Source organism: Podarcis melisellensis, assembly GCF_964234715.1.
Source record: "Podarcis melisellensis genome assembly, chromosome: 1".
NCBI classification, from domain to species: Eukaryota; Metazoa; Chordata; class Lepidosauria; order Squamata; family Lacertidae; genus Podarcis; species Podarcis melisellensis.
In genome coordinates this window covers 71,091,127-71,118,007 of record NC_138528.1, presented here as the reverse complement: position 1 = coordinate 71,118,007, position 26,881 = coordinate 71,091,127, and the positions used below count along the sequence as shown (strand labels likewise).

Here is a 26,881-nt window from a genome sequence, read left to right as displayed (position 1 = left end):
GTATTCACACTGGTTTTCAAAGTACATATGCTATCCAGAAACTGGGGATGGGAGACATACTCAATTCCAGTATAATCTAGATTCAAATTGATTGTTTGGGGTTTAAGTAGTTTAAGTAATTTATGAACATCTGAATGTCATCTTTTAGAGACAGTTCACTGATCAGTTTCTCTGAACTGGTTGTATTTTATTGTGCATATTATTTTGTTCATTTTACGGCATGTGAAAATATTTTAGAACCTCAAATAAGCCTTGAAGGTTCAAGGGAGAGTTAGAAATCCTTCCAGAGGGCAACATATTTACCTCATAGTTCTCATTTACTCCTGCACATGGAACCACAGGGAAAGCAGCCATGAAAAATTGTCTTCTGCAGCTGGCCAAATAAGACATTGCCTGTTTGTTACAACGATCATGTATGAATGCAGTGCATCTGCACCACAGCCCACAAGGGTACACAGCTCTGCAAGTGACTTAAATCAATTTCACTAACATTAATCATGTTTCAAGGTAGTATAGCTCTCCCATCAAACATGACACTGTGCTTAGATTGATTTTCAGCTACATTTTTTGACCCATTCTTTCAAATGAATAAAGGGAAAAAATAAGATAGCAGTGTGACTAACCTAGTTCCTAAAATATATTTCCATTCCCCTCACAACACAGTCAGAATGCTTGTATAACCAGCTAGGCATAACACCTCTTGATGCTGTAGACACACCATTCAGTGTGAAAATATGCAGTTACAAGAAGATAGAGGTGAGGCTACCACTTCTGAAATACTGTATACACATTGAAGGTAATGGCAGTGTCAAGCACAAAGCTAAAGTGAAAAAGCATGACATTTCATGTATCTAAAATAGACTTATAATCAGACATATATAAATCTGAGTTTCACACTAATAATCTGGATTTCATATTTCTCGTAATGAAACCCCCTCCAAAAAAAAAAGAACTCAGAAAATTGAAAATTTTGCAACCTTTTGTATTCACTTAAAAAAATTAAAAGAGGTTTTACATTCCTACTGATGACTAGATAGATAGATGATAGATAGATGATAGATATGGTAGATGATAGATAGATAGATAGATGGATGGATAGATAGATGGATAGATAGATAGATAGATAGATAGATAGATAGATAGATAGATGATGATAGATAGATAGATAGATAGATAGATAGATGATAGATAGATAGATAGATAGATAGATAGATAGATAGATAGATAGATGATAGATGATAGATGATACATAGATGATAGATGATAGATAGATAGATAGATATGGTAGATTATAGATAGATGATAGATAGATAGATAGATAGATAGATAGATAGATAGATAGATAGATAGATGGATAGATGGATGATAGATATCTTATTTATAAGATTTACAAATCTAATTTGTAAAATTTCTTACCAATCAATAACTACAATAGCTCTTTTTTATACATCTGCTAGATAAAAGCAACCATTTTCATTGCCTAGGGAAAAAAGTATTGTCAATGTGTATTACCTGGCAGATCTTCAAAGGGAGAAGAAGTCTATACAAATTTGCTAACAAAACTTAATTAACAGGGATTTGAAATAATATTTAGGGGAAGGAGCTGTTTATGACTGAAGAGGAGAAGCAGAGGGAAGAGACTAGCCGTGAGTTGGAGCGGCAAGAACTGATGCGGCAGAAGAGGCTTGCACTGGAGACCAATAAGATCCTGAAAGAACAGCAAGAAAAGGAGAAATTGTAAGATCTTGGGGATGCATCAGGTTTGCTAAATTAACTGTGGCGTAAATGTGCTAGTGCTGAAGCTTATCATGTGTAGGAAGCTTCTCAACTAACTTTGCCTTCTTCTGGAGGCCTCAGGGCACTGCTGTGACTATCATTCTCAATTGAGATTGTTGTGGCTTCTGGGTAGTACATTAGATTTCTTGGCAGCTGGTAGATAGGAAATTTGATGTTGAACAAAAGCATAACATAGCCTTTGAGGGGGGGAACCCAACAACTTCAATTACCAGTATGTGTCCTGATTTACAAAGCAATACACAGGGCCAGCCAACGCATGAGGCAAGGTGAGGCTGCCGTCTCAGGTGGCAGGATCCACAGGGACAGCAGATCCAGCTTCCAAGGAAGGCATTGCCCACTGCTGGCACCATGATGGCAACAACAGGTGCAGTGTACACCTTGGATGAAGGATCTGCCACCTCCGCAGCAGCCACTACCCCTCTTGGCAAATAGGAGGCGCTGCAGGTGTCCTCCCACCCTTGTTCCTTATTCCTCCCTCCCCACCTTGTTTCCGATGTATCTTCGACAACTTTCACATGATTTTTTCATGTGAAATTCAACATTTTGATGAATAAAGCACAGACTGCAGTCTTGATCGGTCATACTACAGACAACCCTAACTACTTTTGCAAGACAGGGTATGAGCCTAACATTAGGGTAGCAACATTGTTGAGAGATGCCGGGGGGGGAGGGGATCAGGATATCTCGTAGTTCCCATGTACACATCTCATATTTGAGTACGTGCTTGGAGCTTCCCATGCTTATTAAATATTTGTGGTGGAAATCAGTGTCAGAGGGTACCAAACAAGGCTGCTGAATTTGTGACTCATCAGACTGTACACAGTCTGGTCTATGCATGTTAGTTCCCCTGTTCTTGCAGTTTCAGGCAGGCAACCAAAGCAAGAAGCTTAGCAAAATGCTCGTGGGCCACCAGTTATGTCTGATGGCTATATAGGTTTAGCTCAGGCATAGGCAAACTTGCCTCCAGATGTTTTGGGACTACAACTCCCATCATCCCTAGTTAACAAGACCAGTGGTCAGGGATGATGGGAATTGTAGTCCCAAAACATCTGGAGAGCCGAGTTTGCCTGTGCCTGGTTTAGCTGGTCAAAAGCATTTTCTTCATCAAAGTTATTTTTCCATATAATGTAGTTCGGTTAAAAATTCCAAATTGTTCCCCCTTTTTTTGTAGGCGAAAAATGGAGATTGCACAAAAAGCTGCAGAGGAGGAGGAAAGATACCGTAAAGAAATTGAACAGTTAAGTTATCTCTTAGTTCATTTCTCTCCCGCACGCACACACCTGCATTTGGTTATTTTCCCTCTATGATTCCTTTTAAAAGGATTTTATGGTTTGGGGAAAGGGTGAAGCAGGATAGATGCATTGTCATTCCACCCCTCTGTCAAAGTCCCCTACCCTGCACCACTTCAAATTGCAGAAGGATAAATCATGTGTCCTCCCCTGTATAAAAGCTCTCTGCACACAGAAAACCAGTATGTGAGGGAGAAGTCTTCCCTAGAATGCTTCCCCTTGATACTGACAAGGGCTGTATTGCCATGCACTCCTTCTGCCTGCAATCCAAAGTGGTACAGCACAAGAAAGCCAGTACCAGGTGCTATTTCTGAATTTGAAGCTTGACTCTCAGTTTTAAATTTATTGCAGTCTCAAATTATTGAGGCATGCAGATGTCCATAACTGTTTGTTTGTTTGTTTGTTTGTTTGTTTGAATGCCTAGCCTTCCCACACCTAAGGCTCAAAGTAATTAGCAATGGCATTAGGAAAGAAATATGAAAGTCCAGTAAAATAACTTAAATCCAAAATAAATCCCATTTGCCACTGGAACCTCAAAATCAGTCTGAGGGAAACACATATACAGTGGTACCTAAGGTTACATATGCTTCAGGTTACATACGCTTCAGGTTACAGACTCCACTAACCCAGAAATAGTGCTTCAGGTTAAGAACTTTGCTTCAGGATGAGAATAGAAATCGTGCTCCGGTGGCGTGGCAGCAGCAGCAGGCCCCATTAGCTAAAGTGGTGCTTCAGGTTAAGAACAGTTTCAGGTTAAGTAGGGACATCCAGAATGAATTAAGTACTTAACCTGAGGTACCACTGTATACCAGTGGCATAGCGTGGGGGGTGCAGGGGGGGGCCGGCCGCACCGGGCACAACATCTGGGGGGAAATCCACGGGTTAGGGGGCGCAAATTACTTGCCTTGCCCCGGGTGCTGATAACCCACGCTACGCCACTGCTGTATACAGTTGTAGTGATAAAACGTATTGTGCTTGCTACATGTTCACTTTACACATTGCTTTCCATGAAGCATGTACAGCAGTCATGATATTGTGCCGCTTGACTACAGATCCTTCCAACTGATCTACGCTGTTGCCTTTCTGTGTGGCAAATGCCTGCATCAGCTCGCCTGAAAACGGGATCCTGCATGAAATCCTAACTAATCTCAGGGAGCTGTGAAGAAAACTGGCTGAATAATGGGCTCTATCAGAATGCATTTCCGTATGGTGGCATTGCAAGTTAGGGTACCATGGGAATGATCGTGTCCCAAATGTTGAGGTTCAGCAGTGGGGAGGTGGAGGTGGTGGGGAGGTTGGTACAATGCAAATACCCCAGCAGGATTGCTGGGGTCTTCCTGTTGCCTCTCTTCTCCCCCTCCCAGTATGCAACATTGACTCCCTGTTGGGAAGATAGTGTAGAGGCTTAGTACCACCTGACGAGCCAATTCCATTCAGATCACGGATTTAATCCATGTTTAACTTACCTGCCAGCTTTATTGTTCACTTGTTTACATATATAGAGGGCAGGGCTCCATGGTAATTAACCTGCCACATGGTGTTTACAGTCTGAAATTTAGCACAGAGGAAAACAACAGAGGAGGTGGAAGATAGTAGAGATGGGGTAAACTGGGAAGGAATATGCAGCTGTTTCAGCTGCATGTGACTTGGGTCTTACAGACTAAGTTGCAGTAGGGCATGGGAACTAGGGGTAGTGCCAAAAGATTAACTGGAAGCTTTACTGGAAGCAAATGTGCTGGTGCAGTTGACTCACACTGCTCATTCTAAACTGAGATACTTACCGTAAGTATAAGCCAGACTATTGGAAATATTTGGATCCTGTTTTAACTCCAGTTCCTAAAGTAAACAAACAAACAAAAACATGGAGCATGAGGCTCTATGGCTCTTTCTTGTGCATTTTACCCATAAATTATGAGCAGGTTGCGATATTAACCATCTCAAAATCATGATGAAACTCATGGTCAGGTTTGCTAAAGTTTAGTAATTATTGCCTTACCTACACCATTTTGTAGTGTTAAGAGTGTATTAGTTTGCACCGTGTCATTCTTTTCCTCCTGTTGCTTTTGCATTTTAAGAGATCTGAAAAACTGGTTTTTATTTGTGCATGTAACACTTGTGCAGCAGTTGGGGCTTTGTTTTTAAGTGGTTCTGGGGCTTGGACTCATGTCACTGGAGTTGGTCCAGGAGATTCTAAAATGTACAGCAGGAATGGGGAATTGGTGATCCTCCAGAAGTTTTGTGAATTACATTTCATTTCATCCCTTACCTTTGGCCATGCTGGCAGATGCTGATGGGAACTAAAGCCCAACAACATATACAGGACTACAGGTCTCTCATATCTGATATACAACGTAAAAATATGAGGTAACTGGGTTCCAGAAGCTGGCCCAAAAGTAAAAGGCTAGGGTGTTTATTTTTTGTTCAGTAGCAACACTAGATCTAGCCAAAGTTAGAAATTTTTTAGCTCCATTTATTTCAATGGAAAAAACCTCATCTCTTCAGCTGAAATAAATAGGATTTCAGAATACTTAACTTTGGCTGACTCACACACTTCATTTTAATATGCAGTTGAAAGGTCTGGATATTTTTAAAGTGTAAGTGATGAAAGATAAAATAAGCAAACTCAAGTGTTCCCATGTAAAACTAAGCCAAACTATGGCTTAGTGTGAGCAAGCAAGCATGCTGGTACCCAGAGCAAAAATCATGGTTGCTTCACTCCTCCTGTGGTCCTACTGTGCACTGCTTGTAACTAAGCCATGGTTTGGGCTACTATTGCATGGAAACCTAGGCTCATGGTTTGTCTTGCTTCAAACAAACCATGAACTGAAAGTGGGTTTTTTTGCTTACCACTGGAGGTTTGTTTAGAGGAGATGAAACACTAAGCTGGGTTCACACATAATGATAAATAAAACTATGGTTTCGCTTCAGGTAGTGTAGTAGGACTAAGTGAAGAAGGCCATGTTTTTTGCCATGTGTGCCACACTCTTGCTCAGCTATGCTTAGTCGTACATGTGAACTGGGCCAGTCAGCCTCCATTTAAAAAAAGAAATCCAACTGAATACTTTATACTCCTTTTCAGGATAAAGGCAGAAGAGGAGAAATTTAAAAAGCAATGGGAAGAAGACTGGGGTCATAAAGAGCAATCAAAGTCTCCCAAAACTGTAGTTGCAGAAGTACATAGGCCTCCTCAACATAAACATCGAAGTAAGTAAAAAAGTATTCATCCAAGACAGTGTTAGAACATCATTAACTACAACTTACAACTCTGTATTTCTCACAAAACATCTGCTTGGTGAGACGCTAATGCCTTTGGGCTGTAGAATGAGTGCCAGGTGTAGTCATCGATTCTTTTCCTCTTTCTATTAACTTGATTAAGTGTTACAGATTCAGGGGAGCTTTTAATAAGAAGGAAGATAAAAATGAACTGAGGAAGAAAAAGTAGAACTCAGTTCCACACAACACAACACATCAAAACAAGGATTAGTTCCAGGAGATCAGTACAGTTGTACCTTGGTTTTTGAACAGCTTAGTTCTCGAACGTTTTTGCTCCCGAACGCCGCAAACCCAGAAGTAACTGTTCAAGTTTGCGAACTATTTTTGGAAGTTGAATGTCTAACAGGGCTTCCGCGGCTTCCGACTAGCTGCAGGAAACTCCTGCAACCAATCAGAAGCCGTGCTTTGGTTTCTGAACGTTTTGGAAGTCGAACGGACTTCTGGAACGGATTCTGTTCGACTTCCAAGGTATGACTGTACTGGTTGCCTGACTGTTTGGACAGTCAGAATCGTTATAGAATCATTGTGACTTCTGGCTGTAATGGATGGATGGCTGGCATTTCAATTCATTCTAGAATAGCATTGCAGAATCCTTTCTGCCCAATCCTTCAGAGCCCAGAAGTAGAGGGTTCATTTGCAGAACAGCACTATAATGCCCAGTCCCTTTTGAATAGTATATGTGTTTAAAAATAAGTGTTCTTGCTTGAACCATAGAGTTCATCTGATTGTCAAATATATAGCCGATTAATCAATCAATCAGCTTGCTCCATTATATGAATCCCCCACAACTCTCCTTCCATATTACACCAGTGTAGCTGTCTCTATTCAGCTCTATTTAGGTATATGTGTTCTAAAATAGCACTTGTAAAGAGACCACTGTTCTCTCACAGTTTCATAATACTGATTACAGTTTCCAATACTAGCATAGTATCTCTAAGGCTAGGGATGGAGAGAACAAGGAAGTGACTTGCACTGAATTTAATCCTCCGCTGCCTTGATGAATTAAAACATGAAATGGCATGATACAGAGATGTCAGTTGTCAGTAAGTCCCTTCTCTTCTTTAGCTATTGAAAGCTTCTTCAGCTTCCTCAAAAATTAAATCAGAACAAAACATGCTTAACTTCTTCAGGGACTCTCCCTTTTGTGTCAATTCTTTCCAATCCATTGGCGGTGTGGAACACCCAAAGTATTATCATTTCTTTTTCCCCTCTGTTTCTTTCTTCCTCTGTTTCTCTAGTAGATGTAGATGAAACTGCACTTGACCATTCTGCGGCAGGTGATATGGATGGAATGAAGTCGAAAGAGAGTCAACAGGTTTGCTGTAACACCTTGGCTTCCTATCTTGACTTTGATGCTTCCTGCACTCCTCTTCCTCCTGACAGTCAGTCTTAATGATGGACTGGCCTACACTTGTCTTTCTTATCCCACAGTTATCTTCTTAGGGACACTACTTATATTAACTTGCTATGCTAGACACATATATAAATATCGAGCAAGTAAGGAATGTCGTGGATGATATTTGAGCAATACAGGAAATAATACTGGATTCGCCCAGCAAGGGATTTTTATGGGTCCTGTTTTCTAATACTGGAAACTACAACAGTGTTCTGGGGGTGGCTCAACTTATGCTGTGAGAACCCAGGAGTAAGCTAAGAAACTAGCCTGTTACATTTTTGCTAAATGTTCATTGACCACAGTACATCAGGATGTAAAGCCTATAGAATCGGGCAAAACAGAATTCATAAAAATGTAATAGTTTGTTACATTAATTCTGATTCAGTAAATTTGTCTAATAGCTTTTGAACGTTATAAGCTTTTCTGGGCAAAGAAGAAAAATAAAAGGGAAATTGCATTCTTAACTAACATCCTTGGCTGTTGGTTATCTGGATGTCTAAAGGAAAGGGGAACAGATGCCACTGTGATCGTGTGTGTGCGTACAATATTTAAACACAACAAAAATTAGTGTAGCTGGTGTTGAGCTGATCTAGAACCAGTGAAAGTAAAACTGGCTAGCTGCTAAAATTCATTACATAAACTGCAGTTAATTGCTAGAGAAATCTGCAATATATATAGTGACTATATTAACAGAATTGTGTTGTTTCAGTAGGCATATAACTATTTCAATTTGCACACTTTGCGTTAAATAAAGTAATTTGATTATTGCACACTATTTTTATTGAAAAAAATGTAGCTTAATTATTCCTATTTACAGAAAGTTGCATGTCGTGAAACAACCATCAAATCATTGTGGGCTTTTATTTATACTTGGGTTCAGAGCTTTGGTTTATATTGAACTAAATTCTACTCAGAGTACACCAATTGAAATTAATGGGCCCAAATTAGCTATAGCCATTAATTTTAATGTATCTACTCTGAGTGTGAATAATGTTTAATAGAACTCTCAATGGGCACAGAGCTCCTGTGTGTTTGTGTTTCCTTGTTCACAAAAGCTCTAAACTATTGTGTTCTCTATTGATATGAGCAGTGAAATTTTGAAAGTGGGGTAGCGTCATGTGCACTTCTGAACTCTTGCATTGTGTTCACTAGATTGAGGCACTTGAGCCAAAATGATTGTATAAATAAGTAGAACGGTGAAAAATAATGGAGCGCTATTATTTGTTATCAATAGCTAGTTCAAAGTTAAAATAAAAGTGTGGCTAAGATACTGCATTCTCTACAATGTGTGATCCCATTGGAGTTCCTCCCCCCCCCCTTTTAAACAGCTGCCTACCTCTACCTTTTCGTACTGTATATCTGTAATATATTGCTCTCTGTTATATATTTCTCCTTTACCTATTTATAGCTTTTGGGTGGTTTTATCGGTATGAAGGAAAATTTCCCACAATTCGCAAGGTACAAAGAATGTTGAGTGTGAATGTTGAGAAGGTTTGCTGTGGAAAGTGCATTCTAATCCATTCTGTATTTTCCCCAATAAATTGTACGCTCATGTAAATTTATTGATGAGCATGAAATTAAGGGAAAGTTCGCTTACGTCACAGTGACTTAGATGCAAAGAAAGATGCCTTGCATGAGTTCAGGATCTGAGCCACTCCCCAAACCTGCAGTTCCACTCCATGCTATTTAAACATGGAGTATGCTGGAGTAATAGCTTTAAGAGCACATGGTAAAAGATGTAATCTCACCCTACCCTATATTACGAGTCTGTAAGTTTTATTTTCTCCCATGGGACATGCATCAGTAACTATGCACAGAATTGCAATCTATATGCATATGCTTGGGAAGCTCAGCAGCATATTCCAGAATTGGACTGATGTACGTTGGACTCTGGAGGAAGTGATTTAAAGCCTTGATGGAGCAGTCATCATGACAATTGTGGATATATGGGTGTTTTTAACTTAAGCAACTCCACTTTGCAAAATACGTTTCTGACAGCAGGTAAATTCTTTGTCGGCCCATTTCTAAATCACATATTATATTTATCTTAAGAACATCATCCTTAACTATAAATGATCAATGGTAGCCAGTTAGATGGTGCAGTCAGGTACTACTTACCTACTACTGTTGAAAAGGGATGAGGTTGACGGGTACCTCATGCCCCTACTCATGGGCATTGCAAGCTGATGAAGGAAACTGGGTGACTGAGGTGGCCTTGTGCTGACTGCCCAGTAGTGCCCTGTGCCGACCCTACTGATGCCATTGGTCCATGTCTGTTGTTGTCATAGCTTCTCCTTGTCTTTGCTGCCACCTGACACTGCTCCACCAATATGGGTATGGGCTTAATTTCCCCTTGGTTGCTACTCAGCAGTAGCAGCCAAACAGTTCCATTCCAGTGTGATCTGCAATGTTTGTTTCAAAAGCCTGGTTAAATGAACTGGCTAGATTTGACAGTTTTCCTTTAAGTTCATATCAGAAATAAAATTCATATTTAATATAACCAGAGCACCAGTGCAAATTATTTTTAGATGTCTGTGTTGATAGTATTGCAGTCCTGTGCATGCCTACTCAGAAGTAAGTCTTATTGAGTTCAATAGACCTGACTTCCAGATAAGTGTGTGGCCTGCCTTGCACCTCCTAAACTAGCAGGCTGCCCTCAGCTACAGCAGAGACACTCTCCCAATGTTGAAGTAAGATTCAGATCCACTCTCAACCAGCTTCAGGTGACTGAAGCTGAATCATTTCTTTACAATTGCTAAAGATACAAGACCTGATTTTTGTGGCTTTTCTTTAGGAAACACAAAACCCTGGATTATTAACATTAATCCAATAGCTGAAAGGCAGTTTTTGCTTTAACAATTCCAAAGAAGCAGTTTGGTTCTCCACAGTTTTCTGCATTTCCCCCCTTTGCAGTTGTTTGCTGTGTTGTTTTGGCAATATGTTGTACAATGTTTTGAGTGTGAAGTACTGAAATATTTTCTTGCACAGTAGAATAATTACTGCTATTATGTAAAAGCCATAATCTAAGCATGTACTTGCTTCGTTTGTAGAGAGACCACAGTTTATGTAATATTTTAAAAGCGATGTAGTCTTCAGTTAATCTGTATCACAGGCATCCGCACACATTGTGAAAGCGTTGACATTTTGCCTCCAGCTTTTCAATATCTCGCCCTTCCAACAAGGTTTAGTTAAAATTAAATTCATTATGTGGCTGCTGTTTCTTCATGCCCAGCCTCAGCAATCACTGTGAATAGTTGCATGTCTATATTCACAGAGCCTCTTTTTCTAGGACATCTGCTTTTGTATATATAATCTCAGATTATTGAAGTAGTACATTTTCAGCCCCTGCAATATATATATTTTCTAAATGTATGTAAATACAATAAAAACCACCTAGAAAGGCAAAGAAAGAAAGAAATCCAAAAGTGACAGTCTCGGTGAGCAGAAAAAGAGCAAAATGCAACTGGAGTTTGAGCTAAAGCTTCTCAAGGAAAAGGAAGAGAAGCTAGAAAGAGAAAAGCAGCTGAAAATCAACCGGCTTGTACAAGAGGTATGTTCTTTTAACATGTTCTGATGCCTTTAGTTTTCCCATTTATTCCTGGGGGGGGGGGAATATGGGTGGTATTTGAGTATTTACATAGGCAAATAACTTCAGATATTTGAAAAATTTAAAAATCACATCAACAGTGTAGTTCAAGAACTCAAGCTAGACAGCAAAAAGTGGTTATCACAATTTAAAAGCTTAGCTTTGGTCCTCTTTGATTGGCTAATGGCACTATGCCAGGCATAGGCAAACTCTGCCCTCCAGATGTAGTGAACAGACACAACTGGTCATGTGTTTGTGCTTTCTAGGACTGCATGCCTGTAACTTTTAATACATGATGCCTTTTGCACAGAGACTATAGAGATTGGGAAAGGAGATGAATTACAATAATGTTTTTATCTGTGCACAACATTTTTAACAGTGAAATTCACTTTGTGCAATTGAATATGAATTCTATATCTGTAACAATAGCTTTACACTTTCTTCTGCAACTGTGATATGACTCAGGTATCTGAGACCGAACGAGAAGATTTAACGGAATCAGAAAAAACTCAGCACTGGGTGGAAAGGCTTTGTCAAACACGTTTAGAACAAATCTCCTCTGTGGAGAATGATTCTCCTGAGGTAAAATCGTGCTCTGATCCCCACCCACTGAGATATCTAAAATGCCTGTCTTTGTTTTCTTTTTTTGATCTATGAACTATTTTACAGATGTAGTTAGCAGTATTGTCTCTAGTAGTCTCACTCATTCAGTTTACATGGTAGGGAGAGTTTCAAATTCATTCAGAGAAATAGATGCCCTTTCTCTAAGGAAATACATTTTAAGAAGGTAAAGGCACTCAAGAGAAGCAGAATTAGAACAAACGCCTAGCTTCCCAACAGTAACTTCTACTGATACTTAGTCCTTTAAAACAGGGATTGAAATCGTGTTAGTGTAGAGTCTTAAATTATACCCCTTCAATAGAAATATCTGTTGGGAAGCTAGGTTTTTTCTTTTAATTTTGCTTCCACGGATTGCTCTTACCTTCTTGAAATGTCTCTTTCAGCTATAGGATTTTGTTAAGTTGTGGGTGAACATATCAGACGACACAGCGATTCTTCAAACAGCTCTTGTTTATTCACAGGCCAGGACAGAACTGAACTGAAGGGTTCAGTCAGCCTGCTTATATAGAGCTCCAGTACAATATAACTGTAACAATTTTCTAAAACTATCCAATCACTGAACGTCACTTTCGATCCCTTATTTGCATAACTATCTACAGTATACCCCTGCTGGCCCAGGGTGAGAACTTCAGTACATAACAGATTTGTTGTTGCAAATACTGGTTTCCTTTGACCTGAATTGCGACATATTGGTATGTGGGCCAATCGGACAATTGGCATTGCATGGAAATTAAATGTTATTATAGAAGCTCCATTGCTTGCTCTTAGTGAGGATGTATTCAGGTAGTTTTAAGCAAGTGCTACGTTAAAACAGATTTATTTGTTATTATATTAGACAACAGGTGTACGTCCCGCTGTTTCTCCTTCTGCTACATCTGTGCGGAGGTTTGCTGGTGGTTTGCAGCTCCACACCACTGACCTTGACGATATCAGCTTAGATGATGTTGGCAAGCCTCCAAAACGCCCAGCACCTCCGCCTCCATTGCCCCATGCAACTCCTGTATTCCCAGGGGCTTACCCGCCTCCCCCACCAAGTGTCCCAGCTCCTAGGGGACCGCCCTCTCCAATGCCCTCTCCTGCAGCATCATGGATTACATTGCCTTCTCCTTCCTGGGTGCATGCTGCCCCTCCTCCCTTGTCACCCCCATCTTCTCCCCCATCCCCTCCTGCTCCGACTCTCCATCCTGTGCCCACTCACTTGGAAGAAAGGATGGGCAGCCACAGCTATCAGCCTAATGGGCCAGCAGACTCAATGAATGACTGGGAAATGAAAAGCTACAAGGGAAGGAGCTTTAGTCCAATTAGTTCTCAGACCAGTGAGCAGACCTATTTATCCAATCCAAAGGTATGACATAGTATGGAATATGTTTTGCATCTGTGGCAAACCCAACCACCTCCTGCTTCTGTTTGAGTTTGTCAACAGAAAATATACATATTCCACTGTGAGTTTTGCTCTGCATGATATTGTACTGCAGCATCCCCACTCCCCCACAAAAGAAAAGATAAGCCCATTTTAGAACATGGTCTTATCATGCTTGTCCTCTCCCACCCCAGTGTGGTCTTTTGCACATTTCTGGAAATCTTATTGTGCTTCATGGAGACATTTGTACAGCTTATATTAGTCAACTGAGTGTGTGTTTTTCTACTACATATTTGTGTAAGAAAAAGGGGGGCTGCTTGAGCAAATGCATAACAGCTGAGAATCAAACATGAATGTGCTTCTGAGTAGCACATTAATGATCAAGTACTAAATTTGCTAGGTTGGCAGGAGCTGGGACCAAGCAACGGGAGCTCACCCCGTCGCGGAGATTCAAACCACCAACCTTCTGATTGGCAAGCCCTAGGCTCAGTGGTTAAGACCACAGCGCCACCCGTCAAAGTGCAAGTAGATAAATAGGGACCGCTCCAGCAAGAAGGTCAATGGTGTTTCCGTGTGCTGCTCTGGTTCGCCAGAAGTGGCTTAGTCATGCTGGCCACATGACCTGGAAGCTGTACGTCGGCTCCCTCAGCCAATAAAGCGAGATGAGCGGTGCAATCCCAGAGTCGTCCACGACTGGACTTAACAGTCAGGGGTCCCTTTACCTTTACATTTTTATTAAATTTGCTGTTGAGCTACTGATAGTTCACTATGCACTCCACTATCTGTTAACCACAATGGAGATCTCTAATGGTGCACCTTCTTTGCAGATTTCTACTAAAGACCATCCTTGGTCCTCCCAAATTGCATGTTCTTTCTGTCTGCTTGTGATGCTTTGTTGTTTCAAAAGGCTTTCTCTGGTTTCTGGTTTTCGTACATGAAGATTTTAATACCAGTTCTCCATCCAGGTGGAAATGCTACTGTTCATGTTTTTAATAGTTTAGCTTGTTTCCTCTTTCATAAGTTGATTTCAGTGTTTATAAATAAGATAAGAGTGCTTTAAATCGTATTGTAGGGATTAGTCTGTGTTTCCATGCTTTGTTTCAATGAAGGAAGGAATGTATTAGTCATTGACCACTTTAATATATGGCACAATCCTATACACATATATGTAGTTGAACCACATTGAGTTCAGCAGGGTTTAATCTCAGGTAACTGTACAGTATTGCTGTTTTAATTAATACAAATGGGTTGAGGAAACCCATAAAGGGCTAAGAATATTTAAAATGAAAGTTATCTAACAATTCTCATTATAATTTTTTGATCCTGTTTTAAAGTAAGACAGCTCTTTGAAGGGTTATCTGAAGGTTGTCATGCTTGCTTCAAAAGAAGTACATATTTTGTCACCTGCATGTTATTCTTCTTTCTGTCTTAAACCAATTTGTTTTTCAAATGATTATTGGTTGTGTGGTATGTCAAAACCATAAGTCATCATACCCCATATGAAACCTGTTGTCATTTAGGTTGCACGAAATACAAGTCACCTCAGCAAAATGTCGTCTGCATCAGGCAGCCCATTGGTATGTCATATATATATATTTAGTAAATAAAGAAAACGTGATAGCCTTCCAACATAATACCATAAGACTTTCAGATCTCAGAAGAAACGAATTGTTTTATTTATGAAATGCCTAGTTTTATGGTCCTAGCTATCAGTGGAAAAGCAAGCATTCTAAATGAAATATCCAAATGGCCCTGAGTCTAGTATTGCTTGGTGCTTAAATTGTTGTTCAAACTATAAAGTTCCCCACCCACGCCCATCGCCACCCCACCCCTATAGTGCATTGGTTGGTATAGTGGGTGGTGTGGGTTACCTTCGTATGAGTTTCGTGGGACTTGATAGAAGTTGATGTAGTGTCTGAATTACATTTAGAATGTGTGAAACACACAGGTGTTTTCTGTAATATTCTTAAATTGCACCTCCATAGCAATTTTCTCCAGGCCCTCCTGCCCTGCGTCGCCCAGCTGTACCTATAGTCTCCAAACCTGTCATGCTGCATCCTGACCACAATATCATGGTCAGACCAGCAATCAAATCAGAAGCCCTGGTAAGATTAATCCTATATAATTTGCATGCTGCAAGTGTGTTGGGTATTGCATGTCAAGTGATCTGCTCACGACTGGTGTCCACCTTTCCTTCTGAGTTCTAACTCAGAATGCAAACTGAACATGTCAGATATATTGTGACGTGTGACAGATCTTAAGCTCTTAACATGGATGGCATTCCTGGGGTTTCCTACAAGACCCTGGCTCCTGGAGGTCAAATAGATCAGCCACTCAGCTACTGCCCTGAATCTAGCCTTCCATCAATAGTCTTCACAATACCTACCTGCTGTCAGTCCCTAGTGAGTTAAGAAACCGTAGGACTCTTCTCCTGTACACTTAACTGAGTATATCCACACAGGATATGTGGGATGAGAGATACTGATCTTTATAATCCAGCCAGGACAGAACACAGTTAAAACAGTAAACATATTTATCTATAAAAAGCAATACCCAGAAGTAGTTGTATTTTTTTACATGATACTAAAATAAGTTCTAGTATTTTAACCTAACACAGCTGAGTCGTCTCCTTAAGTTATCCTAACTATTTAACTATCCCTTCATTGCCTCTCATTTCCTCATCTTATTTCCTCTCCTTCTGTGAGAGGGAGTCCAGATAGTCCAGCTAGGCAGTGTCTATTTGAAGTGCAACTGATCCACGATGCAACATATAGTTCAACTGTGCCTTCAATGCAGAAGAAGTTTGTGCGTGTACAGAAGTAGCCTTGCTCTTGCTGATGTATTTGTAGGATAACTAATTGCACACTTGGCAATTTGTTTCTATCTTTTTTTCAGCCTCAAGAGATGTTTAAAAGGATGGTGGTTTACAATTCATCATTTAAAAATAACAAAAAACAAGTAAAATAACATTTTCTTTGTTTGTGTGGCATTTTGGTGTTTCAGTTGTGCTTTGATACTAGCATTCTCCCTCTCTTTATTCCCCCCTCTCTTATAATAATGGATTAAGATTATTATCTTAATCAAGCTTTATACTCCCTTGATGAATGCATCCAACTCCTTCTAGCATATTAAGAAACTAAGGGTCATACATAATGTTTATCATGTAGTTTGTTCCCAAGTGAAAGCTACTTCTATCACAAATCACCATTCTGGGGCGGACTATGCGTTAAGACCATGATGTGGCATCCAACCCTTTGTCCCCTTCTGTAGTTCTGATCAGAGCCCCTGCACCTGCAATTTGAGTTGGGAGAAAAAGCTCCAATTTAAACAAATGGGAGCTCCGTGCCCTGATGCAGATTGCGGGTGAAGAGAGGCCCAGTCCAGGTTGGGATTAGAGCTGCAGGATAAAGCTTAACGGCCCCCAAACCCCACACCAAAGTACCAGTCTGGACTGGGGATCCCTACAGTGGTAATTAGTGAAAGAAAAAAGTTTGCACTAAAGGCCAAAGTACATGAAAAACACCTTGTGTAGTTTGGTTCTAATTACAAGCACTAAAAATCCTGATATTTTAAGACATCAATGGGAGCTTTATTTGCCCTGATTAAAGCACCTCTTCCCCCACTCCACAGTCCCGACCTTGCTTTTCCCTACCCCACCCATGCTGATTATTTGTTTTGGTTTATTAAAACAAACAAACTCACAGGGCCAAATGATGTGGTTTTAAAATATGAGAATACAGTAAAGTTGTTGCCTTCCTACTTGGAACCAGTCTGCTAATATTCTCTCCTTTCACCATGAAGCAGAAGGACAATACTAGATCTGCAATTTAAATTTTAATGTAGCAATGCCCAGTGATTGTGCACCTGTTAATAGTACACAATGAAAACAGTTTGGTGACACTTTTCCCAGAAACACTAAATGCATTTCACAGTGTTTATCCTGGAGTGGTAATGATTTGTTTATTGGATACAGCCTGTGTTTGTTTAAAGGTATTGTATTTACTCTTTCTTAAAACATATTTTCCCAGGAAAGTATTCTTCAGGGACAACATCTGTTTGTTATGAAACTGACATTGAGGTTAAGAAAGATGAAGTGATTTGCTTTAAATCACACCATGAATCAGTGGTTCCACTCAAATTACAACTCCCCAGTTCTAAGACATTTGTTCAGAATATTTCTTTCTAATATATAAAGACTGCCCAGATCACTTTCATTTTTATCTTCTTTACAGAATTCATTATTATAAACCATATTATGTCAGAGTTGTACTATTTGCAAGTAAAGTGCTTTGTGAACACAGCTATTCCCCAAACAACAAATCTAGAATCTGTGAAACCAGAAACCAGAAATCTAAAAACTGGCCCAAATGAGTTAATAAAGGGAGCGGGGTCAACAATGAGAAAGTTCGATATGGCTAAAACTACACTGAAATTAATAAAACAGGACTATCCCAATGTGTTTACCATCCTATTTATCATGCTTATCATCCCACTAGGATGATCACTGGTATATGTGCTTGATTTTAATACATGTAAGCATGTCCATTGTGGATCAGTGTTAGATGTGTGTGAAACGGGCACATGGATTCTAGTCAGGGTTAGACCAGAAGACAACGAAAGCCATACAGTCTCACCACCACCCCTGTTGTTTAAAATGAGCAGTCTTGATGTGCAGTAAAATGAGCTGGATTTGCTTTAGACAGGCAGTTAAAAAGTTATGCATGCACTGAAGAGATGAATGTGGATGCATGTTCAATTAAATAAAAACTTTTAAGAAATGTTTTCTTCTTTATTTTGTTTTTCTGCTTTGTAGCAGCCAACTTGCCAGTTCCATCTTAGCTTTACTCCTTCCTTATATTGCTGAACCTCTACCGAGAGCCTGCAACTCTCCCTTAATTATGTTAGTGGAGTTCAGCTAAATACATCATCTGCATGTAGCCTTCACTATCCAAAGACAAAAGTAACTTGTCAATAGCTAAGTCTAAGGAAACTTCTCTAGAACAATTTTAGTTGACTATTACATCCTAAACAGTTGGAATCTCTCTATGTCTTCTGACTGTCAGGAGGAATGTTAACAAACTGTCTAAAAGTCATCATCTCATTTCTTTTCTGGCTTTGCTCATCTAGGAGACCCCCTTCCCATTTACTGTTTGCTATGCATGTATTTGATTACCAGTTTTATTTGCAGGGCTTCCAGAAGTACGTGGAAAACTTTGATCCCTACACAATGGTAAGGAGACGTTTACAAGTATAGGCCATTTGTTATCTCTTATGCTTTGCGCTGCCTTTTGACACAGCTGGCATTTTTAGCTTTCTGAACTAAGGCAGAAACTAATTCAGAGACCTGCAAAGGGCATGTTCTGCATAGATTATATCTAGAAGTGCCTACATTCTGTTTTAAGATGCATGCTTCGCATTATGTAATTTGTCTTTCGTATTTGAAAAAGTTGTTGTTGTTGTTTAGTCATTTAGTCATGTCCGACTCTTCATGACCCCCTGGACCAGAGCACGCCAGGCACTCCTGTATTCCACTGCCTCCCGCAGTTTGGTCAAACTCATGCTGGTAGCTTTGAGAACACTGTCCAACCATCTCGTCCTCTGTCGTTCCCTTCTCCTTGTGTCCTCCATCTTTCCCAACATCAGGGTCTTTTCCAGGGAGTCTTCTCTTCTCACAAGGTGGCCAAAGTATTGGAGCCTCAGCTTCAGGATCTGTCCTTCCAGTGAGCACTCAGGGCTGATTTCCTTAAGAGTGGATATGTTTGATCTTCTTGCAGTCCATGGGACTCTCAAGGGTCTCCTCCAGCACCATAATTCAAAAGCATCAATTCTTTATGGTCCAGCCCTCACTTCCATACATCACTACTGGGAAAACCATAGCTTTAACTATACAGACCTTTGTCAGCAAGGTGATGTCTCTGCTTTTTAAGATGCTGTCTAGGTTTGTCATTGCTTTTCTCTCAAGAAGCAGGTGTCTTTTAATTTTGATGACTAACTCATGTTTCTTGATTTTCTGCTAGTTTTCACCTGATCAAATTATGGGGAAAGATGTGCGACTTCTGCGCATAAAAAAGGTAATGTTTGTGATGGAAGAATTATAACTGGTTAAGCTTTAGGAGGCAGTTTCTTTGTTGGGATATGCAATGTGGCACCAGTGCTCATTTTAAAATGAAACTTGCTGGTGACGAAGTTCAACAGTCACTCTCTCACACTGAATGACCCAAAATCTCTTCTCCCAACACCAGATGTTATTGAAGGATTTGGCCCATGCCCAAAAACCACTTCCATCAGTGTTATTGATTTGTTTATTTATTTTAGTAGATACTGGCTTTACTTCTGAAAACTCTTAAAGGCTGAACAATATGTTCCTTTTCACAAAGGTGCTTTTCTTTCATCTTTTCTGAATTACGTTTTTCTTAACAGGAAGGATCATTAGATCTTGCAGTAGAAGGGGGCATCAATTCACCAATTGGAAAAATAGTGGTTTCTGCTATTTATGAAGGTGGTGCTGCAGACAAGCATGGTGGGTAGCTTTGATCGAGAACAATAGAAAAGATGAAATCATGTCACTCATTTGATAAAACAGTTACGTTTATGACATTTTTTGCAATCTTTCAAACCTTACAAAGCTCATTTTTAAGCAATGGAATTCTTGAGGCAGATATCTATTATTTACTTGTTAAATAACTTAGCAAACTGGTTTAAACAGTTTAGCAGTTCCTTCTAGTGTACACTAGAATCTTATAGATACTTAATCACAGACTTGGTTGGGATCCACAGGCATCAGCCCCCCAATCCTGTAACATTATTTTGGTATGGTGTGGCATAGTTTCCCCTACCCAGAATTGCTCCCTTCATTAAATATTCTAGTTTGATCTTCCACATTGCTGAGTAGTAAATGCCTCTGTAATTAAGCCAGAAATGTTCTTGTTCCTTTGCTTTGTATTTTCTTTTTCAGGAGGCATTGTGAAAGGGGATGAAATCATGGCTGTGAATGGCAAGATATTGTTGGATGTTAAACTGGATGAAGCTCAGGCGACTCTTGCAAAAGCCTGGAACATGGGTGGGGTAAGTTAGTCTGCATTTCCTAATCTACATTTTACATATCAGATATTCATGTTTCCTGCTCTCCTTATGAAAAGCAGTAGATAATTTTCAAAAGTATTGGTAAACATAAAGTTAAAAACAACATATGTGCCCTATCATGAAATAGAAGTGAAGAAGGTCTAGGAATCCCACATTGGAAAATGTATTATAAACTTTAAAAATTGTGTGATACAATACATAGAAATACACAACTTCATTACTGAACATGGATGCTATTAGCACATTGAGAGTTAGGGAAGGAGCTGTGTCTTGTGGGTCTTCAACCATCCTGACACACACACCTCAAATTTCTACACATGCATGTTGCCAGCAGAATACCACCAATGGGTGGCTGTTGGGTACTTAAGAATACTTACTGTGTTTTAATTTGTTGGAAGGCACCAAGAGTGGCTGGGGCAACCTAGTCACATGGAAGGCATATAAATAATAAACTAGCAGCGGCAGTAGTAGGAGGAGGAGGAGGAGGAGTATTGGTTATCTTTGGCCATGGAGCTTTCTACAGGTGTACAGGGGGCCCTGGTGGCATAAGTGCTGCCCACCAATTAGGCCCCCCTCTCTGCTGGCAAAGCAGCACTTATTCTGCATCCAGTGGTCTTTTGACCAGCTGTCTCTACACCATCCAGTGTGCAAAAACAAGCAGTAAGAAAATACTGGACAAAGAGTAATATCATTTCATTTTAAAATGTCTGAAGAGTTGCATGCAAAGTATTCAGATTCTTACATAATATACATAGACCAAATAGACATTGGTTAAAGTACACGTTGATTATGATGTGTATATATCGCATACATATGCATATATAATATACCGTGTATGTGTGTGAATATATATATATATATATATATATATGAGCAAAAATCTTCCTAAAATGTTCTTAGAAGAAAATCCTACTGTTGGACCTGCATAAACATTTGGTACAGACCTAATACAATAAACACAGAATAATAACTATACACAAATACTGACATTAGGTCAATACTTGGATTAGATAGGTTTCTGAGAGCAATAAAAAAAATAGGCACATAAAGTTTATGTTCATCTGGCAAGATTTTCCATTGATATTGGGTGGGTTAGAGATCTGGCTTTTGGCTCTACTTTACTTGCATCCTTTATTTTAACAGGCATGAAGCTTAGGTGCGTTGCCTGCCATATCGAAAAATGCACATAATGAAAGAGTATTAACTGCATTTGACTTTATCTTGATTAGCTACTGGTGATTTAGATTTAATATTTATGAAACTTTTCTTTTGCAGGATTGGATTGATTTGGTCATTGCTGTGTCTCCTCCCAAGGAATATGATGATGAAATGTAAGGTTTCACTTCTATAGTCATATATTAGTTCACAGAAATAAACTAGGCGTCTCTCTTATTTGACTTCAGCTGGAGTCCTTAGATGTAGGCTCAAACGTTAGTGACCACATGAGAGCCAGTGTGGTGTAGTGGTTAAGAGCAGTGGACTCGTAATCTGGTGAACCAGGTTCGTGTCTCCGCTCCTCCACCTGCAGCTGCTGGGTGACCTTGGACCAGTCACACTTCTCTGAAGTCTCTCAGCCCCACTCACCTCACAGAGTGTTTGTTGTGGGGGAGGAAGGGAAAGGAGAATGTAAGCTGCTTTGAGACTCCTTCGGGTAGTGATAAAGCGGGATATCAAATCCAAGCTCTTCTCTTCTTCTTCACATTTTAAGAAGAATGTTAACGAAATGAAGGGATATCAACAAAAACAGATTAAATGCTAAGCAAGTTAGAACCTAGGGAAATGTTTTTAAAATAAGTCCTAGGGTAAAGAATTGTCAGGAAGATGTGGAAGCTGTTGCTGCCTTCATTGCTGCTTACCTTCTCTTTCCTGGCCTGACCAGATGAAGGAACAATTATGCTGGAAGTGATGCAACAGGACAGCAGCAACACTGAAAGACACACCTCCCGCTCCCAGCATCTGCATAAAAGACAGGATGCAGCAGCAGTGGAGAAAGTGGGAGGGGAGGGGGGGAGGAAGGGAAAATTGGGCTGGATTCTAGACACATCAAGAAGTGTTTCAGTTAAATGCGTTGCAAACTTTATATGAGAAATTGGGTTAGCAAAAATGGAGCTCCACAGCGCCATCTGGTGTCACAGTGTTAGAATGCATAAACAACACATATAAAGCATATTTTCTTTGCCAATGTAGCCGAGTCCTGGGTTGATTGATTTTCACCAGGGGTGGCAGAAGAGATGTGCAAGGGTTGGGGATCATTATTACACCAAGTATCTTAGGTAGCAAGTGCTTCACTTCAGAAAATAAGCTATTTTATAGGTTGAGTAATGAGAAGGAGACCTAAGCCTACGTGGTAAAGATCCCATTAGGCAGTTTCTGACAGGAAAACACAAGCTGGGGCTCTGAGGATCCTTGGGACCTTATAGAACACAATTGTGACCAAATATTTAGCAGGACCTAGCAGAGAGCTTGATTGCTTATCAGGGCTACTAAGGGAATGGCAAGAAGTTAAAGCTTTAAGTGGCCTAAAACCCATGAAATCATCCTAATTTTTTCGTCATTCAACAAATCATCTACCATGTATTATTGAACATTCCTAATGAAACCTGGATATTTTATAATACTTAACTGCTCTGATGGCAGCCTGAAATTATCAGCCTAATTCCAATGCATATGGAAATTTGTTTCTGCCTCCAATGCATATCTCTAGCTTAATGAGAAACCATCTGCACAAATGGGGGAATCAATAAAACAGCAGAAGTAGAAGAATAACAGCAGCAGCAAAGACTATTCAAACAGCCGGAAGTTAAGCAATAAAAAGTCTTTCTAAATAATAAAAAAGTGTTAACCACCTGCCCAAACTTAGAAGGAAATGATTTTTTGGATTTCAGTAGAAAGGGCATTCCACAACTGTGGTACCACCACTGACCAAGCCCTGTCCATAGTATTCACAAACCAAAAAATACAGCCTACAAAACAAGCTGTAAAGCTGGGGTAGTTTCAAAATATCTGATGTTAGTAGTTATTAGTAGAGACATAGAGGAGTGCAAGCAAGCAGAGGAGTAACTTCCATACTTATTGTGTGTTTTCATATCCTATATATTTAGCCCTATTCCTTCGTCATCTGTCATCCCCAACATAAACAGAAAGGTTTTTGAAGGCAGTGCTGCAGTGTACAGACAAGGGTTTCTTCTGCAGCTGTAACCACTGCAGTGTTCCCTCATGGTGAATAGCAAAGCTGGGTGCACATATTATGTTTTTGTGCAAATGTGTACATTGCAATGCATGCGCCTGCCTATACTTTGCATGCCGCTTAAAAGCTTTGCAGAATGTTCTTTGGAATTGGTATTTCTCATTTTCTTCAATTAGTGCTAAAACTGTGGACCCTGTAGCAAGAATATTCATGTATCATGTAGTATTATTTTGTATTATATAATGCCCTTTTCTCTAACTGCTTCCAATGTGATGTGTTTAAGTAAAAATTGGTAGAGACTAAAAAAAAAATCATTTTTCTTCAGTTCTTTTTCACTCTGTATTAGCTAAATAACTAATAGCTCCCTCAAAAAAATGCAGTCAGAACTTTACAAGGCTGGATCCAACCAACTCTGTCAGACAAAAACATCAACTTGCTTGTACAATTAGCAAAATCTTAATAACACTTCTGTTTTCAGAATTTACAGGGATGTGTGCACTACACAGCTGCTTGTTCTTTAAATCCTATTAACATCAAATTGAATATTTAAACTTATAATCAGGCTTGCCAAAGGAACACATGTTTTTGTTCATTCTTGGTGTTGACATTTTGCTTTTTTTATTACAGAGTGACTTAAAATATTCTGATGTCATTAAAATCCAATGGAGCTTGTATCCGTGTGAATGTGCACATAGGCTTGAACTCATGGTTTCTAAAAAGGCATATAGGAAAGCTGTGGCTCTTCAGATATTGTTGAACTACAACTCCCATAATCTCCCACTATTGGCCATGGTGTTTGGGGCTGATGAGAGTCCAGCAATATCTGGAGGACCCAGTTTCCCCAGACCTGGTCTAGGTAAAGTTTCTCAATTCCAATCCTAAAGTTGCTTATAAATGAAGGAGATTTTTACCCTTTACAAGTCATGGAGAGAAATTGCAAGTGAGTCATGCTTCCTCTTTTTGAGCTTCTGGGGCAATGTTCTGTGGGGACCTCACACTACAACACTCCACTAACAACTCCACTACAACCTGATGTATGAACTGCAGATGCAGAAAAAGTACATGCATCACTTCACAGGGAAGCACAAAAAGAAAAAGTGTGACTCGTTCCACATTCCTGTCCACCATCACACACACACACACACACACACACACACACACGTTTCCTAACCTTTCCTAAGCCTCCTGGAAAAATAGAGACATCCAGCTCACCATCAGTAAGTGTTTTGGGCTTCTTCATTTGTCATGTTGATGTGCATGAGTCTTTTGTGATCATGCTCTGAAGGGTTAAGCATTGTAAACGCTAATTTTATCTCATTTTCTCGTATGATTCGGTTTTGCTTACTCAAGTTGTATCCCACCTTGGTAGAGATGGACATTAACCACTTTTTCCTCCCCTATTACAGGACATTTTTTTAAGATGGGAGAAACAAAACATAAGCATTCTGAAGAAACCTACCAATGTATAGGTATCAAGTTACTTTTATCAAATCAGACTTCTATCAGTCAAGAAGTGTGAATAAGATGAACATGAGATTCTGCAAATCATTCACGGCCTTGTGTTTGAACTCTCAGAGCAGCATGTCATTTTATTTCCTCTCATAAGCCATGGTTTGTGGTTGCTTATAACTGCCAACAGCTGAATAATTCATTGGAGATGATAAAAAGAGCCAGGGGCCAATTCTGAAACTGTCCTAACTACACTACAGGTGAAATTGTTTAGGAGAGTTCGATCCTTTCTCAAAGGAAGAAATAGCACAATCCTACACATGAGTAATTTTCTAACATACTAATACTTAAAGCACAGAAGATAGGGGGGAAATCAGCGAGGATACTGATAATATAAATAACTCGATGCTTAATGCGTTTCTGAATTGCTATTTTGAATCTTTACAGATAAAGCATTTACATTTTCTTAATTACTCTATATTCAAAAATGATTTTTGTTTTTATGTTTCACATCTGCTGTTGTTCCAGTGTGCCAAGATATCCAAATATACAGCATAATTTCTAAACTGCCTTTTAATGCAATAATGTATTTTGAAAATAAAATGGTAATTCCCAGACACTGAGTTACTGTGTCTTTTAACAGGATTCTGATAACTTGTGGTTGTTGGTAAATCTGCCAAATTCTTGGTTTGTTTCAAAATAATAAAAACACACTTTGAGGAGGTACTGTACAAGCATTTACTCCCACTCCAGGTGTGTTGGGAGATAGGGATCCATAACTTGGTAATGTAGCATATGCCCTGAATGTAGAAGCCCCAGCTTCAGTTCCAAGCATAGAATCCAACTCGTAGGGGCCTTGGGAGCTTCGGCCCCCACAATGTTGATGGGCATTTCCATTCAAATGGGGTGTATGCACTGCATCATGTGATTATGTGGGTCCCCACAATATTTTATTCAGGTTGATATCCCTGGTTCCAAGCATCCCTACTAGGAAGGATCTCAGATAACATTTTTTACTTATCTATCTATCTATCATGTATATGGCAAGATAGCTTCTAAGTGGTTTACAAGTATAAAATCAATACATAATTAAAATTCACAATAAGTTCTGTTGGGGCATGGCTAGGAAAGATGACTGCCAGAGCCTCTACATGTGGACAGGCCTGTGTTAGAGATGATCTAGTTTAGAAGCACCAATTGTCTGACTCACTAAAATACTTGTTGTACTTTTAACTCCTAGATTGTGGGGTCCTTTTAGCATCAAAAGCAAGTTCCCTATGACAGCAAATACAAGATGAAAGGGCTATTTTTGTCTGGAGAAAACGTCTCTCCCTTACTTGCCATTTGTCCTTTGTTAAGAGTATCCAGTTTTAAGGGGAGCCGAAAGTGAAAGAGAGCGTTTCCAGATCAATCTTAGTCCCATCATTGGTAAATATTTAATGTATCAAACCATTCATGTGCTGTGAAATTCAATTATTCCCACAGTGCAGCACTACAGTATGAGAAGTAATGGCGAGTAAGGAAGATACAGGCTGCAATGTATAAATTCTAGTGGGAAATAATATCTTATGAAAGAATTTATCTAGCTTTGGGGGGTTATGCAGCAGTCTTCCATTAGCCTGTGAGTAGAAGAGGTTTTCCAGTAGCAAAAGGGGACTTCTGGCTTCCAAGTGCTGCTTTTATCCCCAAAATACAATGAGAAGCCATAGGGCATCTTCCTAATATGCTCACAGTCATCTTCCCCACAAAGTGTGCAAACATGTCCTGAAAAGAAAGATGTTAACATTTGCTTGGCTTCAATCTTCTTTTCCCCACTTCTACTCTTTCCTCTTTTCCGCTA

The 26,881-nt window shown here is 39.7% G+C and overlaps 1 protein-coding gene across 7 annotated transcripts in view; it reads left to right on the top strand.

The window, feature by feature from the left end:
- Positions 1-25,681, top strand: part of USH1C (USH1 protein network component harmonin) — a 47,871-nt gene extending 22,190 nt beyond the window's left edge. For 2 of the 7 annotated variants that reach the window (XM_081926057.1, XM_081926059.1), the window contains exons 12-21: positions 1,595-1,737; positions 2,969-3,034; positions 6,166-6,290; positions 7,598-7,674; positions 18,511-18,552; positions 19,340-19,393; positions 19,743-19,842; positions 20,278-20,387; positions 21,681-21,736; positions 24,999-25,681. In XM_081926057.1, the coding sequence (XP_081782183.1) occupies positions 1,595-1,737; positions 2,969-3,034; positions 6,166-6,290; positions 7,598-7,674; positions 18,511-18,552; positions 19,340-19,393; positions 19,743-19,842; positions 20,278-20,387; positions 21,681-21,736; positions 24,999-25,011 (786 nt within the window). In that variant the 3' untranslated portion in view covers positions 25,012-25,681. Of the gene's footprint in view, positions 1-1,594; positions 1,738-2,968; positions 3,035-6,165; positions 6,291-7,597; positions 7,675-9,163; positions 9,214-11,152; positions 11,780-11,806; positions 11,924-12,797; positions 12,934-18,510; positions 18,553-19,339; positions 19,394-19,742; positions 19,843-20,277; positions 20,388-21,680; positions 21,737-24,998 lie in introns of those variants that run through there. The other 5 variants (XM_081926058.1, XR_014171835.1, XR_014171836.1 and 2 more) reach the window with 5 other exon arrangements.
- The last annotated feature ends 1,200 nt before the right edge of the window (positions 25,682-26,881 follow it).